Here is a 20,000-nt window from a genome sequence, read left to right as displayed (position 1 = left end):
TCACCTTTTTCTTGATTGGTCTGTGCTTAGCTGAAGCTTGGATTGTACAAAAAGCAGAACTTCAGAGCAATGTAAAGGGAATCTTAAGATTTCACTGTAAGATACTTTGCTGATGAGGATCAAAATTTGCCCTCTAGCTTACTTATGTGCAGTTCCTCATATATGTATCCGTCCTGAGGGTTTGTAAACCTTGAAATTAATTACTTGCTAAATATATATGAAAATAGGAGCAAATGCTTTATAGCCAACATAGTGTCTTGATTTCTGAAACTTTGTTAGTGGTGGTTTTGTAGCTTGGTATATTTGAAGAAGTAAAAAAACAAGTCTTGGCTGATGCATGTAAGACACCATCTTGTCACTTTTACTGGAAGAGTCATCATCACGTGAAATGAAACACTTGATATTAAAATTATTATATTGAGATTTTGTCCCAAAAATGTTAAAACTTGTTGTGTAAAAGAAATACGTTGTCACTGTAAGTAAAAGCTATGCATGGGGCTAACTCAACTTGCTGAGAGGTGTTACTGCTGTTAGTGCACATCATTCCTGCCATGGACCAGTAGTATGTTGCCACATGACTTGTAGGCTAGCGGTACAAAATAAGTGAAAGGCAAGGACATTGCAGTTGTTTTAAGTTACACCAAGTAAGGTGACTTGGAATCATTTCATCTATGTCACTCCAGACCTATTTTAATATGCTCTAAAAGTTCTTGCGAACAACTGCAGGAAGGTGGGATGCCCTCCATTGCCCTGCTCCAAACCCCTGTTAAGGTTTTTTTTTTTAAAAAAAGTTGGTGAGTGACGTGCCACTGTTTTCTCACACCAACATCATTTAGAAATGTTTTCAGTTCTTTTATGCCGTAGGCTCTAGAGGATACTGGGGAGACAGATGACTCTTTGAAAGGCTGTTGAACAATGCTGTGATTAAAATATAGTAACATCAGAGAGATGAGTTTTAAAAAGCTCATTTATAGTGGCAGGCTTTCACCTATTTTTGTATGCTTTTCTCCTAATAACTTGGTAAACAGTGCCATGACGTATTAAGACTAAACCTTGCTGAATTAGTTTTGGTTGCTGTGCAGTTGGTGAAAGCTTTTATTTTAAACTTGTGTTCATTAGGATTAGGAAACATTTCCATCTTTATATGACTGCATATGGTGTTGCTTGGTGTTTCTAGTCCCCAGCATATGTGTTCTTGATTTGATTTGAAAGTGCCAGAAGAATTGGAGAAAGTTACATTTGTAAGAGCTATAAAGTAGATGTTTTAATTGTATAGTTGAGTTTAGAAATCCATAACTGTAAAAGAAGGTTTGTGTACAAATTTTTACAGTTATTAGTTTAGAATGTTTTTATCAAAAATGTACAAAAAATCATTCTACCATTTCTGCTGAAGGTGGTTTGCAACACCAGCAGCACTAGAACATATGCTTACTACATAAATAATAAATTTCAACTATTACTAAGTGTATTTGTATATTAAAAGTTGTTTTAAAATGGAATGAGTTTTTTATAAATGGTCATTGTCACAGTCTTCCTGCTGCTACATTTATGCTCAGTTGGCTAACAACATTTGGAGGATTTAGACAATAGTAGCAGAAATCTCTGTATTAGTTAGTACCAAGGTAATTTCAAAAGTAGATGAGAAAAATTACCTACCTAATCTGCCTTCAGTCGTCAACTGAGGGACTTAGCTATGGCTGCAGCTACTGTGTAAAGCAGTGTGCTTACATTCAGGATCTGTGTCTGTACAGAAGAGCCTTTATTAGAGATCTCTGTGGGGTGGGGTTTTTTTGTTTGTGCTATGCTGTGTATGTTGTTGTTTACTTTACTCTAAGCTGTGTGTGGATGGGATTGAGTGGCATTTCTTAATGAGTATGAAAAGAAGTGTCCTCGTGGAGGCTGAATAAGTCCTTTGATGCACAAATTTTGTTTCCAAGACCAAAAAAAAAGTGTGCTTTTGAATTTAAACAAAGAAACTGAAGGTAACGGGTTATAAATAAACCTCGTTGTCTCTTAACAGACTACGAACTGTATCAGGTGATTTTTTTTTTTCTTTCTTTTTAAGGCCAAAAACTGAAAAAAATGGGAAAAGCTGTATTTTAGCAATGGTCTCAGTTGGGTCAACTAATTTTCCTGATCTAAGGAATTAGTTTTCAGGTTAAAACACTATGTGTAAAATGAAATACAACCTGGAAAAAATTGATACATCAATGTCACATGTAAGAGATGTATTCCAGTACATGCACATTTCACACCCACATTGAGGAAGTGCTAACATAGGTGTATATGTGCAAGCACTGAGTTATGATTTCTGATTTTTTATCCTTGCAGGTGGAATACTGGGCATTAAGATCATCCTGATAGAAGGCAAAATAACATTTTGCATTCTTCAATAAAAATACAGTGACCAGGATTCAAGTATAGAATCATAGAATAGTCCAGGTTGGAAGGCACCTTAAAGATCATCTAGTCTTAAGCCAGCAAAGATGTAATTTACATTTTAGCATTCATAAATATCTGTGCTAGATTTCAAATATAGCTTATTTTAGGCTGAGTTCACCTTGGCTTGTAGGTGATAACTGTTTTAGTAAGTGTTTCAACTTATATTATCCACTTATCTTGACACAAGAGGTCATTTTCCGGGGGAAGTTTGAACTAGGTGCTTCTGTTGGAAGAAACCAACATGCAGGAGTTGCTACAGTATAAACCTAACTGTAAAATTATACGTTATAGCCAGTAGGGTTCAGTATGTTTTCACTTTAGAGGTCTTGTCGCTAAAAAGTACTGGCTGTTTGCCAAAATCAAAATAATATATTAGAAACCATTTGTAGGAGCTTTTTTTGAAGTAATTTAGGTTCAATGCCAAAATTTGTATTAATCCCTCTCAGCAGCATCCACTATTTCAAATTCATAATTAAGAAACAAGGTGAGGCTGCCAGTTTATTCTGTTTTTCTAACTCTTGAACTACTTCAGGTAATCCTCAGACTTTCCAGTTAGGTAGTCAGTGAAAGAGTCAAATCACTAGATTAAGTAAAGTACTTGTTCGTATACTGGGAGAATGCCTTTTCTTTGAAATACCTAATGACTATTGCAAAGGAGTTTAAAATACCGTGCTGCTTGATGAAAGTCATACACATCCATCAGCCACCTGACTGTCTGCTTTTCAATTCATAGAAGCATACATAGGACAAAATGATAGTAAATCTTGAAGTTTCCCATGCACAGGTACAAATTTCACCACTTGATTTGTCACCGTTATTTTAGAAGTTGAAACCTGGACTGGGATACAGCCCATGAGTGTAGGAATTTTCTGCAAATGCAGTTAAAATAGTATCTTCCCTCAGTATCTGTTTAAGCCCTTCTTATTGTCGACTGGTGATCCCAGAGTACCTTATGGGGAATAAAGTGCACTTCTGAACTTATACCAGGGTTTGTGGCCCATAATGATGACACTGAGTTCAGCCCTGTCCTTCGTGATTGTGTGATAGCCCTGACTTAATCATGAGAATATTCCCATTTTGTTGCTACTGAAATTTTCTTGCATGGCTTTTTGAAAGATTTTAATAATATTTTCATTGGGTTATTCATGTGATTCGTTATGCTCAGCAGAAGGAAAAAGGAAAGATGCCCAATCTCAAAGCCATGTGTTGTTGTAATATAAAGCTTTAAGTTCTGTTACACACAAGAAATGCAATCTATCTCACTGGCCTCCAGTTACACATAAGATACAAACCAAGCACACACTCAGTTTTAGAAGTGCTTGATGAATCTGGTATGGGATTAATAGAGTTTTGTGCTGTTCATGAACTGCAGGTGAAGGCCTAATTCTGGTTTCTTAATATGATGCAGTCTTTTTTATGCTATAAGAGCAATACTTTTTTTTTGATATAGAGTTACTGGGAATCTGTCTGGTTGGTTATATCTTTTAAGAGAACTATTGAAAAATCTAAGGTACACAAAAATATTAGAAAAGGGGTAATTTAGTGTTATGGAAGATTTTTATCATCTCTAGATTCACAGATTACCTAGGAGACAGTACTCTGTGAAAGGATGATTTTCTACCTATTTGAGCCCACACAAATATTAGAGTGGAAAAAAAAAAAAAAAGGCAGAGAAAAGGATCAATTTTAGCAGCCTCAAAGAGGCAGACTGTGGGCAGTATGATAGGAATGCTCCTTTGTTTGAGATTCATCTCCATGTGATTTAAAAATCAATGGGAGTTATTTGGGTTTTTTTTTTAATTTTGTTTTCCTTGGAAGTTTTTGGAGACAAAATTGTTATTTTATCAATGTGGAATTCAGTAAGAATTTTTGGAACTCACTTTCTAATGCCTGAAATTGTCTGAAACCAATACTAGTTTAGCAATATGAGCATTAATATGCTAATTTTCAATTAGGCTCATTGACATATTAATCATTTAGAGTAGAGCCTAAAATTTGTTGAAAATGCAAAAATAAGGGAGTTAGGATGTATTAGAAATTGAAGGACTTCCTAGCAGACATGGCTTTTAGAAGGTATTTAGTAGGTGTAGAGCACTTAAATGTGCCTTCTGGTGGAAAGTTACTTAAAGTATTTTCCAGAATTTGACATTATGTCCTCAGCTGTCCATGTGTCTAGGCAAATTAGCCCAAACTGAATTGTGGTATCTTCTTTCTCTTCTAGACTGCAAAAAGTATGAGTTTGCTTGCTTGCTTACTTGTTTTGTTTCCCCGCCCCCTCAACAGAGGGATAGAATCATAGAATCATAGAATGGTTGGGGTTGGATGCTGTCCTTAGTTTGGCAATCCATATTTGAGTGACATAATTGTGCTCTAAGGTTTAGATTTGCTACAGCCTCTTGATAATAATGCAGCGTAGGTTGCTGACATTCTTTCTGCAATTCTTTGTTTGCCTTTTACTGTATCTTTTTATGAATTATTAATTATTTTTATAAGAGCTGTGTAAGGAAGACATTGCCTTGTAACTGTGAGTAACACATAACTGGTAACAGAGCAAAAGATCCTGAGTATACTGTTTCCTGACAGTAGTTGTCCTTCATTTGCCGGGTTTTCCATCTTTCTCCTAATACTAGAAAATTATAGTTAAGTTGCTCTCGTAGCTTCAGTGGAAAGATCATGTAAATGTGTCTGGGCTATGTGATAACCCTTCTTCCTGTAGCTGTTGCAGAGTTACTGGAGCATAGCCTTACAGTGAGTGTGAGAGAGGATATAGCTCTCACAGCTCAGTAGGTCGTTCTTGGATTGTGTCGTGGATATTGCCAATAGGAGGGCAGTAGAAGGGCTACTAAGATTAAATTATTCAGTCCACTGCTTTAATAGAATGTAGTTTAGAGGAACAGAACTATAATCGTCATCAGTCTTGGAAGCAAATATTTGTTTCCAATAATATATGTTTTATTCAAACATATGCATTTCTGAATCAGGATCAACAATTAATCTGTTTATTAATACAGCATTATTGAGCTAAGGAACAAATACAAAAGAAAAAAGACAACAGACATAGTTTTGTGCTTGATCATAATAATAATAATAACAATAATAATAACTTCTCCCTACAGGAAAGTCTGTCCAGCTCTGTTTTCTGTAGTAGGTTTAGTAAACCCTGTAGTGCTTTTTATTTTCAATAATTATGGAAAATGGTTTTTCGTATTAACTTAAACTTAGTTATCAAGGACTTACTGAGCTGGCAAAAAGAAGCATGTTCATGTGAGAGGATTCAGTGGTTTTTTAACTAGTCACCACTGGTATGATAAAGCCAACACTACTGTCAGTGATCTTACAGTTCATCTTTCCACATGTGCAGATAGCCTGGAGGCCAGTCTGACTCTTACCAACATAGTGTTCCCATATGATGTCACTGTGGAGTCCCTATGCTGACTTTAATTTGTGGTGGCTTTCAGTCAAAATAGGGTGGAAGGACAGTCTATATTTTTTTTATTTTTGTAATTCAAAATAGCGATATTAAAAAAAAAAAAGTTTTGCAAGTTTAATCTTAATAATCTTTACCCAAAAAAAGCAGACACGCTATGTCATAAAATAACTATTAGTGACTAGTTTGTATCCTATAAATCTAACTTGAGTTGATAATATGGTCCATTACCAGCTAACTGCACAGAGTATTTTTCATTTTACACTCTTCAGTTACTTTTTAGTGAAGTGTTAAAAAATATGAAGCTTTTCTTCCCTCTAAAATTGCACACTGTCTGTCTGTTATTAGGGAGATAACAGCTCTTATAAATGTTTCAGTAAGCGTTAAGTAGACAGTTATGTGCACTCTCATTCCACGCTTATTTGCTTACTGTAATAAACTGGTAAAATATGTGTGGTTTGTCTCTGTGTATCTGCAGGCATCATGAGTCACATAGATTTCCTTTAGAAATAATGTTGTGTCTGCAGAATTGATTGGTTATTTTCATAAACTATCCAAAGGTACACAAATGACTTCTATTATTTAAACATATGCTGTGTAAGATTTGTAGGGGATTATCTCCTGGTTACTAGATGCTTCTTGTTCTGTTAACTCTTTGAGGACTATTTTAACCCCAGAGTGATTGCAGGTATCCGCCCTGTGGGTTTCTTTAAGTATTGCAATTGTATGCATTAAAAAATTTAGAATCTAAACAAAAAACTCTGTTTACTACACTGATGCAACTGTTAAATAGACTACGTTACAGTCACATCAACCTTTGCCCGCTCAAAACCCTTGTTATCAAACAGAGGGCTTGAGAATTCTCATTTTCCAGAACTAAATTCCCTAGTTCAGCATATATACGTTTTATTTATTTCTAGTACTGCCACATTAAATGCAAGTGAAAATTAATGTTCTACAGGAATTAAGATGGTTAAAACATAATGTCATTATTTTGACTGTCCATTGCCTGTCTGTTGCTCTGTATAGTAGATTGAAAATAAAAGTGAATGGGATCATGAGTGAAGTTATGACTGAAACATGAGAAGTAAAGCTGAAAGGGGCATAGATTAAAAAGGTTTCGGTAAAATTTGAGTCAGTGTTACAATTCAGGTATAGTGAGGAATTTTTGCTGTATGCATATGCATATGTATCTACATTTTGGACTTATGACTACTAACTTCTAATGTTTTCATTTCTCTTAATAAATAATATTAATAAAACCAGCTATATGTTAACACAGAGAAGCCAGTACTTCAAAAGACTTGTTTTAACATGAATAAAACCTATTTGCTAAGCTTGTTTATGAAAGATGGGTGAACCATTTAATGAAATAACTTTTCTGTTATGCATGTCCAGCTCAAATTGAATTAAATGTCAAAAGTTAAAGGTGAAGCTTAAACTTAAAATAAGATTTAAATTACATCTTAAAACTTAAATTTTATAAATTATTTTAGCAATGGTTTAAGTAAGAGGTGCTAGTGTGATTCCACTGCTGTTATCTCTTTCTATGTACCAATAAGTTATTTATTGTTTGAAGTACCTCCTTCCCTATTTCCTGACAACTGAGTTGTTTTTTGAGAGTTGATAATTGACCTTGTCAATTATTTCTAGAAATCTAAGCAGAGTATTAATCTATTAAAGGTTCATTTTAGTATTCAAAGATGTTTTGACTTTAGAGGAACTGTGAAGGTCCATACAATTCATACTTTTTCCATTCATTTTGCAGTAGCTGGCAATCTGGTCATGTGATGTCACAGGAATAATTATTTTATAAATGTAATTTAAAGATAAGCTACATAAAAGTAACCCTAATCTTATATATTTATGCACGTAAAATGGCAGTGGAATAAAAAAGATAACTGGTCATTATGGCTTTGGTAAGATTTCACTGACTTGTGTCAGGAAAACTAAAAATGTTGTCCCTGAGAATATTACATTATCTTTTTAGGGGGAAGAAGATGTCTGAACTTCACCAATTTACTTTAAAAGTATTAATAAATTGTACAGATTCAAAGTTGGGGTTGTGGAGTTTCCTCAGTTCAGATGTATTCTGAAACTGCCTTTAGTCTTTGCACTGATGGTTACTGGTAGATCACTATTCTGTTTCTTAAAAAAACTGATGCCAGAATTTTTGTGTATTAGAGAGAGTAGCACCAAGTAAAAAGTTAAAAGTGAAATTTGGTGTGGAAGTTTTTTCAGAGTTGTTTGCCCAATCACACTATACTTTCACTTCATGTGGGCATGAGGTCACCCTTGAGGTCTGATGCAATAGAGTGAAGAGAGATTTCTTGTTGGAAACAATGTGATTATTTTAACTAACTCTTAGAAAAACCTCTGGTAATTTAATGGGTAACTGTAGAGTTAAAATATTGACAACAATACGGGGGAATGAGGCAAATACAACAAAGTTAAAGCTGATGTTTCTTAGCATCAGAAATGTTATTTTTAGGTTCTGTTATCTGGTATCTATTACTGCTATTTGTTTAAGGATTTGAATACATCCTTGCATGTTTCTAGTTCGCTAAAATTCCAGCTAGAAAGCAGGCGATCTAGCTGAGTGAAAAGTGCAATATTTAATTGTCATTTTACTTGTTCTTCACTTAAAACATTCACCAACTGTTGTTTTATGCTTAACAGGTCACTAGGCAAGCCTCTGTGCCAACAAAAACACATGAACTGCTTCATCGAATGAGTGGAAAAGGATTAGCAGCCCATTATCACTTTTCAAGACAGCCAGGTGTTTTTGGTGATCGTATGGTATCTGTACAAGTGACAGTAACAAATACAACTGATCAGAAGATAGACAATATTCACATCGGGGAAAAGAAATTACCTCCAGGCATGAGGATGCATGAGTTTAATCCAATAGGTACTTGTATCTTACCTTTAAAAATACAGAATCTTAATCTTTTGCAAAATTTCAAATATAGGAAAGTGGTTTTGCATAGTCACATATATACTCATATATACATATATATATGCACATATATATGTATGTATACATACACACTCATACTTATCTTTTCTTAGATAATCTGATTTTAACAAAAATTTAATTCATTTTTCCCCTACTTGCATTTGACTTTGAAAATAACTCCTTAGACCAGAACTTCCATTCCTGAAAGCTTACCTGCTTGTTCAAATATTGATTATATTATCTCAATTCCAGATGATATAATAAAATTTTTGTGTCTCCCCACAGACTATAATTCTGTTACAGTCTTAGTCCAGCATGGCTATAGGGGGCTACTATTAAGAGTGAGGTTTTGATATACATATTCCCAATTATTTTCTTTCCAAGCTTTAAAGAACATTTGTAGATGTATTATTTATTTTAGTGGCTGAGAGCATTCTCATTGTTTCCCCTGTGAGCTTTTGGCAGTGGAGTGGAAGTGTATGTTTTAGTCTAGTTTGCATCTACTGTACTTCAACAAAGTGTGGCTCCTGAGACTAGGCAGAAAGCAGTGCTGTAGTCAGCCCTAGCCTAAGTTGTTTTATTTTCTGCCATCTGATCAGGGTCAGTTTTTGATAAATCAGTGGAAAGGCATAGAAAACCTGAGAAAGAAGAACACAGATCGTAGCAGGTTTTATTCAAGGCTAGTACCTGTGCACACAATCTGCATTCTTTCCTAAGTAGTTCTTTGTTTTAGGACATTGTGGTACAGGCAGAAGGAACAAAAGGGTCTCTCTTTCATAATAGAAAAGGAAAGAAGAGACACTCTCCTTTTTGACACAAGCTCCTGTACTTCAGATGCATTTCTTCCCTTTTAATGAGCTACATTACTATGTGAATTTATATCATGTTAGGAGAAGACAGAAACTGGTTCTTAAAGCATAACAGTGAAGTAAATATTTCAGTAGTGAAAAAGATAACTTGGTATTAAATTGTTGTATGCTATTGAAATAATTAACATTGAAAAGGCTGTACATATTTACACCAAATAGCTACAAGAGCAATAGTACAATGCTACAGTTGATTTCAGATTTAAAGTTTTGAAACTATTTGCATTTTGATAATGACTAAACCATGTCCCTAAGCTTGAACACCTCCAGGGATGGTGACTCCACCACTTCCCTGGGCAGCCTGTTCCAATGCCTGATCACTCTTTCAGTGAAGACATTTTTTCTAATATCTAGCCTAAACCTCCTCTGGTGCAACTTGAGGCTGTTTCCTCTTGTCCTATCACTTCTTACTTTAGAGAAGAGGCCAGCACAGCAGAAGGCTCACTGGTTGCATGGGACCCCATTTCTGTCTGGCTTCCATGCAGCCAGCAACCTGTTTCCTACTGTTCTGTAAGAGTCCTGGACACTTTCAAGTCCTTGTTCTGGAAGGAGAAGAAGCCATGGTGCTGCTTTCTCAGTCAGTGCCAGCAGCAGTTCATGCCTGCCCTGCAAACCCCGCAGTGAGGAGCAACCCTCCCCGCACCAGACGTGTGCCGGGGATGCACAGGGGCAGACAGCAGGTGTGGCTCGTACCTTCCTTGCTGCACAAACCACTTAGATGAGTGAATATTTCTTCCCGGATTTGCCGTGATGATTCAATTTAGATATTCTTGTGTAGAAACTGTTTTTCACTCTCTCTGATAACTGTGGGAAACTAAATGACCTCAGCTGTCTGGCAAGACTGAAGAAACCCAGACAAATAGCTGAAACACGGATTAAGAAATTAGTGGGTTAGGTGGTGTTGGGTTGATGGTTGGACTTGATGATTCTTTAGGTTTTTTTCCAACCTTAATGGTTCTATGATTCTGTGATTCTATGATACGTACTTGATCCAGACAGTTTCTTTGAGGAAAGTTATTAATGTTTGTGTTAAGTGAACTGTTTGGTGTTGTCCCTCAAGAAAAGAAGTCCAGTGCAGAATTCTGATTTCAAGTTAGCTTTGACCATCAGCCTCATTTTTTTATCCCTCCTTTAAACATTCAAAGAAATAAAGTCACGAAGGTTTAAAAGTAGAAAATTAATAATGCTATAAAGCAGATTAGGAGATATTGCACTTGCAATAGCAGTCAGTGAACAGTAGCATTCACTTCTGCCATTAAAAAAAAAAAAATAAAAAAATCTGGAATTAGTAAGTTTTCCTGTGCAGGTTTATTGAGTTTCAGAACACAGTCCTAACCTTTAAAGTATTTCCCCAAGAAACTTTATCACTTTATCTATAACTCAGTTTATATGCCCTGTTGTTCTTACCACCTTTCATGTTTCCTGCATTTGGAAAACACATACTATAGTTTGCCCAGTGGAACCAACAGAAATGTCAGTGTAGACAGGTATTCCTACTGGAGTATAAGTCTAGTTTTGCCTTCATCATTTCAATTACTGTTGGTAATTGTCCTGATTTTGCTAGTAGAAATGGGCCAAATTGCTTCACCTAGGTGAAGTACTTCACCTGTGTGCAGTATTTTCTTGTTGGCTAGGTGCCTTTGAAACCCTCTTTGAAAACATAAAGCTCAAAGACTTTGGTAAAGTTTAGTCTGAATTTGTGCTGAAGCCTGTAATCTTACGATGGTTTATACAGACTTCTTCAAATACCATGTTTTCTATGTTTTTCAGAATATAATCTTGATATAGTTAAATTTTGTTTTTGTCATGGGGCAGCTGCCTACTCTTCTGTTCCTGAAAAGCATCAGATGCATTAACGAATAAACTGGAAATTAGACATTTTTCTGCCTGCTCAATCATTTTTATTTTAATTCCTCTCTTTTAACTGTGTTTTTAGGCTTTCTTTCTTGAAGTCTTAATAAGTCAAACTCTGCTCCAAGGCTTGTTTTTAATAGTTCCTACTTTATGTAAAGAAAGAGCGTTTCTTCCTACCAAATAAAGCCTTATCTCTACAACACTGAGGAAACAGGATAGTGATAGAGCCAAGACACTAAGAATGAGCATGTCTCTTGATACCTTTAATTTCAGAAGTGCCTCAGTCCACACTGCTTGTAAAGCACAAAATTATCTTCCGTTTTGGGATCAAATTCGTTCTGCTCTGTTCCAAAAGTAATGCAAGCACAACACTGAGGAATAAGTAAACCACACTAATTATGAGATATTTTAAGTTAGGGTCTTTTTCCATTGCTGCATGTAGCAATGTAAATCTTATTAATATTTGTTATATTTTACTGTTTATTGACTGAATTTGCAAACTGGTGTTATTCTAAATGAAATTTCTGTGCTAGATCTGTACATAAGTAAAAGTATGTAACTTCAATATATTTTTTTCTGTAAATAATTTTCCTGGATTTTCTAACACAAATCCTTATTTTGTTGTTGATGGGGCTGTAAGATTGAAACAGCAACATTTCATGTGCACTAGCTGTATGGAGGGGGGATCCAGGACATTTAAATATGGAGGTGGGATATTTGTATGATACCTACTTGAAATAAAACTACAAGCATTGGTTCTTTTTCATTTAGGTTTTTTTTTAAATATAAATTTTCAAATTATGTGAAGTTTGGGGGTTTGCATCTGGGGTTTTCTGTTGCTTTGCATGTGTACTTTACCTGTTCAAAATGTTTTCACCTAGAGTGCCTTGAGCCTGCGAGATCCATTACCGTTTCAATGGGTATCGACTTCTGTGATTCTACTCAGACAGCCAGTTTCCAGTTGTGGTGAGTTCTTGGGAAGGGAGGGTAATTTTTTTGCTCTTGGAAGGCAAAAGTAGTGTATACTGGAAGTTTACTTGTCAGTAGCAGAATTGCTGTTTATTAAATATTTAAAAAATTGAACAGCATTTCACAACATGATGTATACCCAAGATGTTTTTAGATAAATAAGACATATTTAGTGTTCAGTTTTACTATTACAAGGATTATCAGTTTTTTTCAGTCTTCCAAGCTTTTGCAAACACAGATTTGATGGTAAGCTCAAATCTAGGTTTGAAATCATATGTGTAAATTCAAAAAGTCTGTGACAGGTTGTGTTTGGGAGGTCCTGGTTTTCACTTGGTGTAAACGTTACCAAGTAGAAGCATGAACTCCTCTTCTGATTTAGAATTACTTCTCAGTTCCTGATCTTTATTTTTATTTTTTCTCCCTCTTCTTGGGATTCTTCTTAATAACACCACCTTGAAGGGAGCAGTCAAGTCTGACTAGTCTGCTGGAGTGTTTTGTGTGTGTTCTTCCTTGTAAGAAATCGCAAATCAGAAAAGCACATAGTGTGAGCAATTTTACTGCCTCAAGTGGTTATTATGGCTGTTTGTGATCTATGTAACATGACTGTGTGAAACCAGCCCCAACATTTGCTGTCCAAAGAAGCTTATTCCTCATGCTATAGATTCTTTTATATTATTAGAGAGAGAATGAAAACAAGTAGCTGTCTTGCCAGCTAGATTTTGTCTTATGTATTTGATTTAGGCTTTTTATGGTCATTATTGGCACATTCAAGATCCTCCTTTGTTCGTGTTGCATTCTAGGCAAGCAGGGAACCTGTTCACCAGTGAAAAGTCTGTCTTAAACTAGCATTTGAAACCAGGGAAAATTTAGAGCAGCAGTATCCAAACATCAGTAATGTATGTATGGGGGAAATACGGACACCTTCTTTTAAGAGCTATTCAGTCTTATATAGTCTTTGAAACTATGCAAAGGCACTAAGTAGATCTGCATGCTTCTTTTTTTTTTTTAACCTATTTTGAAATAATGTTTTTTATGTATTTTGTTGCAAGAAGCACAACTTCATCTGTTCTCCACAGAAAGGGATATTGAACAGACATTCACGTTGACACATTCCAGTCTAGGGGGCACCCTTTGAGAAATTTCTGTACCCCTTTGCTGAACACTGGAGAAATTTTAGTGTACTACTACTAAGCACAGCTTGTACAACTTACAGGTTATTAAAGATAGGGGGGGAAATCTTAGTAAAAAAGATGTGCCCAAGTCACTCCAAAAGAATCACAGCTAAAATAAAATTTCTTGGTTTAGGGGCAAGGAGGTTTTACTATTGAATTTTTTTTTTCCACTCCTCAAACCTTTTCTTCTACAATGCTTTGAATGCATAGTCATTTTAAAGATATTAGTACTTCCAGCAAGATGTCTGCAGCATGTAGTTTGTGTGCATCACATTGTTGTGGCTGGTCTGTGTGCTGTTTGCTAGAATTTGAAAACAGCTTTGGACTGTTGCCTGATGCTAGGTTTGTTTGGGAAGGGAAGCGCCCTTCTAGGCAATGCTATTTCATAATTGCTTCAAAATGATAGTTTTTATATATTTTGGAGGGGTTTTTTTAAATGAAATATGCTCAGTTTATCAAGCAGGAACATGATTTTTTAAATAGAGCAGAAATTTTTCTTTCAGGTACATATTTTCAGAATACTAGTGATTGAATTCCAAATTTATACCATGTATTGCTAAGAATCTTAGCAGTGATGAGGATAAGCAATGTAGCATAACACATTGATTTTATGCAGATCATCACCTTTATGTTTTGGGAGGTCTGCTGTATTAGTGATATATAAAAACTGATTACTTTCTCCAACATTGCCTAGTAATTGTTTATTATTTTCCTATTAGACAAACAAGACAGATCAATATTCCTGAACACCGACCAGACTATGAGTAACATCACTGTAAATAGATTTGCCTCAGACCTCAGCGGTGTATTCATTTTAATGATTTGAACAATGTGAGTTCAATGACAAAGCTCAAGCTAAGTTTAAAATTAAATTAAGAATAGGAATTGCTTACTTTGTTCCTTTGCTAATTGATAGGGCCTTGTCTCTTTGCTAGTACTCCTTAGAAAGTAATATAAAAATAGGTAAAATGTTTTTTGCATTGAATCTGCTATTTTACTGTTAAAACATGTATTGCTCAAAATCCTACTGATGCTCAGTATCATTGAAGAAATTGTGCAGTGTGATGTTTTGGGGGCAATGTCTCCGAGAACTCAGCTACAGTCTTTTAAACTTGTCATACTTCTTAAAAAGCTTTAATCCAAAAGGAAGAATGACTTGTAGAAGTATGTCAAAATGCAGTTGAAATACTGTATACTCAAAGGTGTCGATATTCTTGTATTTCCTGAAAAGATATCTTTATGAAAGACATTGTCAGTGATTTTGCGTTTTTGTTATAAGCATGTTCAGCAGTAAAGTGTTTCTGATCGTAATCATTTTCTCTACATTGTTGTAAGAGGAGCACTTTGTCTTGCATCAAATGTAATTGATCCTGAAGCAGTGTAATCACAATTACTCACTTTCTTAATTGGCCTGCCCAAAATCAGAAAATGGAAACCGATCGGCAGTGTTTAAATCAATAGCTTTGTAGTAAAGCTTGTGGGGGTAGGGAGATAGTGGTAATGGGCAGATCAATTGGTCTTAGATGCCAATCATGGACTGTGTGTTTTGCATAGCAAACACTACCTTTCTGCTTTGGGATGTGCTGTTGTACTAGTGGTTCAAGAAATACAAACTGTATAAAGAAAAAACTAGCACGAGTAGTAAAATATTTAGATCTCTGTCTGAAATTGTTGTACAAATCAAGGACAATGAAGGAGAAGCTGCATTATAGAGACAGGTTCAGAGGGATGAGCTTTGAAAGACCTCCCTCGTAAATACTATTTTTATTAAGCAAGGATCACCAGGATCACACATCTAATTAAAAGGAGGTGAAACACCTTAACTTGAAAACTGTGTCTAATGGATTTTTTTAGAATGGGTATAAGGATGCTCACAGTATGTACTCATAAGGAGACCATCTCTTCGTTGCTATTTTTCTTGTGCCATCTGCTTGCAGAGGCACACTACTTCAGCCTCACTGGTGTTCTGCACAATAATGCCTCTCAAGCAGAAAGTTAAAGAGGAATAAATGAAGTAAGTCTTTTAAAATATTTTAGTGAGTGTTACTGTTTCTTTTTGGGCTACTTTGTTCAGATTCTGCAAACGGGATATACACAACTTAGAAGAATAAAGCAATTTGTTATTGGGTAACTCACATGCAATGTAGTTTGGTAGCTTGCTGAATCCTAGTTAAGCATTAATATATTCACCATCCTATTAAGAGACCTCAGTCTTTGCTAGGCAGATAGGTGTCAGTGAGAAGAGGAAAAGTTAGAAGGGATCCTTGATGTTACAGACTGATTGTAGTACTCCACTGAGGTAGTAAGTAATCACCATCTTAACAGTCCTACCACTGTCTCTTACTTTATTATCTTACACGTCTCTACTTTTCAGATATTCTTGGGTCTTTTTTGCAGCTTACCAGTTTCCTTAGATGTGAACAAAGATTTGGTAGCTTTGCCATGTCAGACTTTGGCCTTGGATCCTTGGAATGAAGACATTTGGATCTCTAGAGAAGAAAGGCAGGGAAGGTTACAGAGATAGAGGGTTACAGCATATACATGCACTCGTCCTATTTTGTGTACATGTATTTAGCATTTCAGGTTCCTGTCTGCATTTGTAAAACCCAGTAGGCAAATCTCCAGCTTCTTGCAGGTGTCTGGTGAGTGACTAAATGTGAAGGGGAGATGTCCTATTTACAGCATTGAGAGCTGGAGAAGGAAGCTTGACCTTACCTGTTGTTCCCTATACTTTTCATCCCCTCTTTCCAAATTATCTTATCTCTTCCCAAAGCCATGATAGACCATAGCTTTGAAGATAAATTTAGTTTGAGAACTTGTTTTCTTCTCCTCATTCTCTTGAAAAGGAGGCAAGATGTTGTTTAACTCTCTTTGAAACAACTTGGCATAGGGAACATGTTGATGCCATCCATCTCTTCCCCTATTTTTCTCAAGATTTAAGTGTGAAGACTACAATGAGGGCTCCCAAGAAGAAGGAGAAATGGAATTAAAACATTCCTCTGTACCTTACATTCTTGCTCAGAATAATGAGATAATGGGAAAATGGTGTGACATGCGAGAGAGGTTTTTACAAGCATGGGCTGGTTACCTTATATTGGCATTTCCTGCGTCCCAGTGTCACTAGAAGAGCTTGGACCCTGTACATACTCTTCTGCTGTTGATACACTGATAGAAAAGAAAGCTGCCTGTTCGCCTCATCTGCCCTGGACTGTATAAAGAGAGCATTTTACTGATTAATTCAGAAGAGGCTGGTGTAGCAGGGAGAATCTAGCATTTTCTCAAGTCAAGTAAACTCCATGGATGACATTTGAAAACCTTATTCAGTCTGTTGCCCACAGGTTCTACCTTATCATAAAAGCCTTTGCTCTAAATTTTATTTTCCAAGGCAGAGGTTTTTTACAGCACAGAATCTCCTACCTCACTCTGCTTTGATGTAGGAATCTTCCCAAGCAGAACTTCTACCTGCAAAGAGGAATAAATGAAGAGGGTAAGTTGTGTAGCAGTCAGTATTTGTCTTGAGTGCAAGCGTGCATTCAGGTGTACTTGCTTGCCCAAAAGCATCTGATTAAAATTTTGTAGTAGAATATGTTATGGAATATATTAAAAGCTAATGTTAGAGATGCAGGACTGTCTTCACGTCACTGTCACTTCCATTTTCACTTGTTTCTTTCTGTTTCCTTCCCAAGTGTTTTGTCAGCAGATCACTAAGTTGTTTACAGATGTTGGATATTAAGATCAGCAATCTGGTACTCTTCTCTTTACTTCATTATTCTAAAGTAGTCAGTTGGCCCAGTTCCAGAAAAGAAATATGTCTAGATGACCTGCAAAAAGCAAGGCTGGGCATGAACAACTACTCTAATTTCTTCTATTGCCCTGGATCTTTTTATTGTAAAAGCAGGATGCTGGCTTTTTCCTTTCTTCAGCAAGACTGGGAGCAAAGTCTCCTGTACTTCTCCATTCCATGTTTTGCAGGAACTTAGTGTGTTGCTCTTCCTTTTTCATCCTTTTTTTATCATATGTGGAGATTCTGAATACAAGACAAAAGTAGCGAGCTGATTTTGGACAGAAGTATTCTGGGTCAAGCAGCTACTAGGGTTGAAACAAGGAAAGGATAATATAAACAGCAAGAAGAATATTCCCCAGCCTTTTATTACAATAATTAATTTTTAAAAGCTTTTAAAATTAAAACTTTAAAGGCTATCATTGTGGAACCTTGTAAGAACTCATTTACAAGTGATAATATTGTTCGTATTAGTTTTAAGGAAGATAGTGCTATCATTGTCCTCAAGTCTTTTGTTATGGCAGAGAACTTCTTTCCCAGGAAACCTTTGAAGCCTATCCTTCAAAAAGAAAATTTGAGGGAAAAGAGAGGAAATAAGAAAAATGGACACTGGTTTCAAATGATAGGTGTTAGCTGCTCCCACTGCAGCCATCAGAAGAGTTAAAACTCTGCATCTTCTAACAGACTGAATGTTTGTCTTGCTGTGTAATTTATCATGGACATGGTAAGTGTCCCTGTGTTCCTGTGGGAGCATTATCATCTCTCATTTGTTCATCTTAATTGGGTACATCAGAAGATAAATTCATGAATTACATCGTTAAAGTGGTGGAAGTATTTCAAAGATGCAATATTCACAGTTTAAGTTATAAAGGCAACAGTTTAATTCTTTCAGAGCTTCCTTCTGCAGGCTTCTCATTCAGCATACATGTTCCACTAATGATGCAACTTGTCACTTCTACTTGCTAATAGTAGAAAATGAAGATTTTAATTTTTGAAATCTAAAACCAGTACTGTTTTCTTGGCTTGAGAAACTGTGTTTTTTCTCATAAGCTTCTTCAGCGTGATCTGAAGGAAAGTTAGAGCAACATCACTTTGAGAGATGTTTCAGTGCAGCTTGACCCCATTGTCTTCCAGATTCTTAAATGTTAATGTTCAAGCTTCAAACCACTTCTGCAGTTTTTTGTTTAAACATCATTTATACTTATTATAATATTAAAAGTATAAATAAATAAATTCAATACGCTGGAAGTTAGTTTAGTAGGTATTGGGGGAAATGTTACAGTTGTACTTGCAAGACTCAGTTTTATTATTAAACTTATCCATTAGGCATCTGATGAAATCTCCATCTTTGGAGATAGCCAGAGCTCAAATAGACAAGGCCCTGAGCAGTGTGAATTAAGGCGGCCCTGGGCTGAGCAGGAGGTAGGATCAGGTGATTTCCAGATGCCCCTTCCAACCTGATTTGTTCTATGGTTCTATGGAACTATGAAATTAGTTTTGTTAAAGTAGATATTGCTAGATCTCTAATATAAAGATCTAATAAAAGACATGGAGATCAATAAACAAAAGTTGTATATTTAGCCTGTGAAGTGTGTGCTAAAAAGAATGATAAAAGGGAGGATAATTTTCTGTGGCTGAAAAAAAAATGTACCGAAGTACACTGAAATTAAAGTAATGCAAAGTAAACCAGATCCTGGCTAAAGAGAAACTATGAGCAAAATGCTTTGGGAGAACGTCTAGCAATCAGAATTTCTGCTTGCAGACTGTTAAGAGTACATGGTTTATCAAAGAATATCTTATCAGCTTTTTAATCCCTCGGGGAGAGGAAAGTGGAATGTTTGTTAACAGCAGAGGTGTCAAGTGGTCCTCTTGAACGGTTACAGCCATATAAAACCCAAGCTATGCGCATGCTTGTATTCTTTCTTATTGTGAAAAGATGCTATAAGCATTTCAAAGCAGTCTAATCATTGATGTTGTAAGTAAAGTTTACGTATGAATGGCATGTCCAGTCAATGTAGGACATGAATCGTTGTACACCAAACTGTTTATCTGTTGTCTGCTGAATTATGTAGTGCACATCTTGCTTCAATATGAAAGATAACATTGGTTGAAGGATCAGTTGAACAATTCCAAGGAAGGTATTGTTAAAGGTTATAGTCACCTAGTCCAAACAGTATATATAACCAACAAAAAGTTATGGGGCAGTTGATTAAAGACCCTTCCTACAGCTTTTAAGCTGATGGAATTCTTGATCAGTTTTCAAAGAAAAATTAAAGAAAAAAAATATTTTTTATTTCACAGTGCTCTTGATCAGGCCAGCCAGTCAAACAAACCCTGCTCTTTTGGTATGCTAATGGCTTTAAAGGTGGATGGTATTTAAAGCAGTATAGGAAAAAAAAGTGATAATTTGTTAGCTAAGGAAATTTTTTAAAGCAACTCTTCATAACAGGTTCTTTGTAAAAGAAATACTAGCCAGGTGTGAAGGGATTGTTTCACTCTGTGTTTACTAAATAATAATTTTCAAATAAAA

General features: G+C 35.7%; 1 protein-coding gene across 1 annotated transcript in view; it reads left to right on the top strand.

Moving 5' to 3' along the window:
- Positions 1–20,000, top strand: part of LOC104470494 (AP-3 complex subunit beta-1-like) — a gene marked incomplete at its 5' end in the record, with an annotated part of 75,362 nt that overhangs the window by 35,329 nt on the left and 20,033 nt on the right. Inside the window, 2 exon segments of the mRNA XM_010085442.1 lie at positions 8,549–8,780; positions 12,430–12,514. Coding sequence (XP_010083744.1) covers positions 8,549–8,780; positions 12,430–12,514 — 317 coding nt within the window.

Source organism: Pterocles gutturalis, unplaced genomic scaffold, assembly GCF_000699245.1.
Source record: "Pterocles gutturalis isolate BGI_N339 unplaced genomic scaffold, ASM69924v1 scaffold4880, whole genome shotgun sequence".
NCBI lineage: Eukaryota > Metazoa > Chordata > Aves > Pterocliformes > Pteroclidae > Pterocles > Pterocles gutturalis.
Note: the sequence above shows the minus strand (reverse complement) of the source record. Positions and strands in the feature narration are given on the sequence as shown.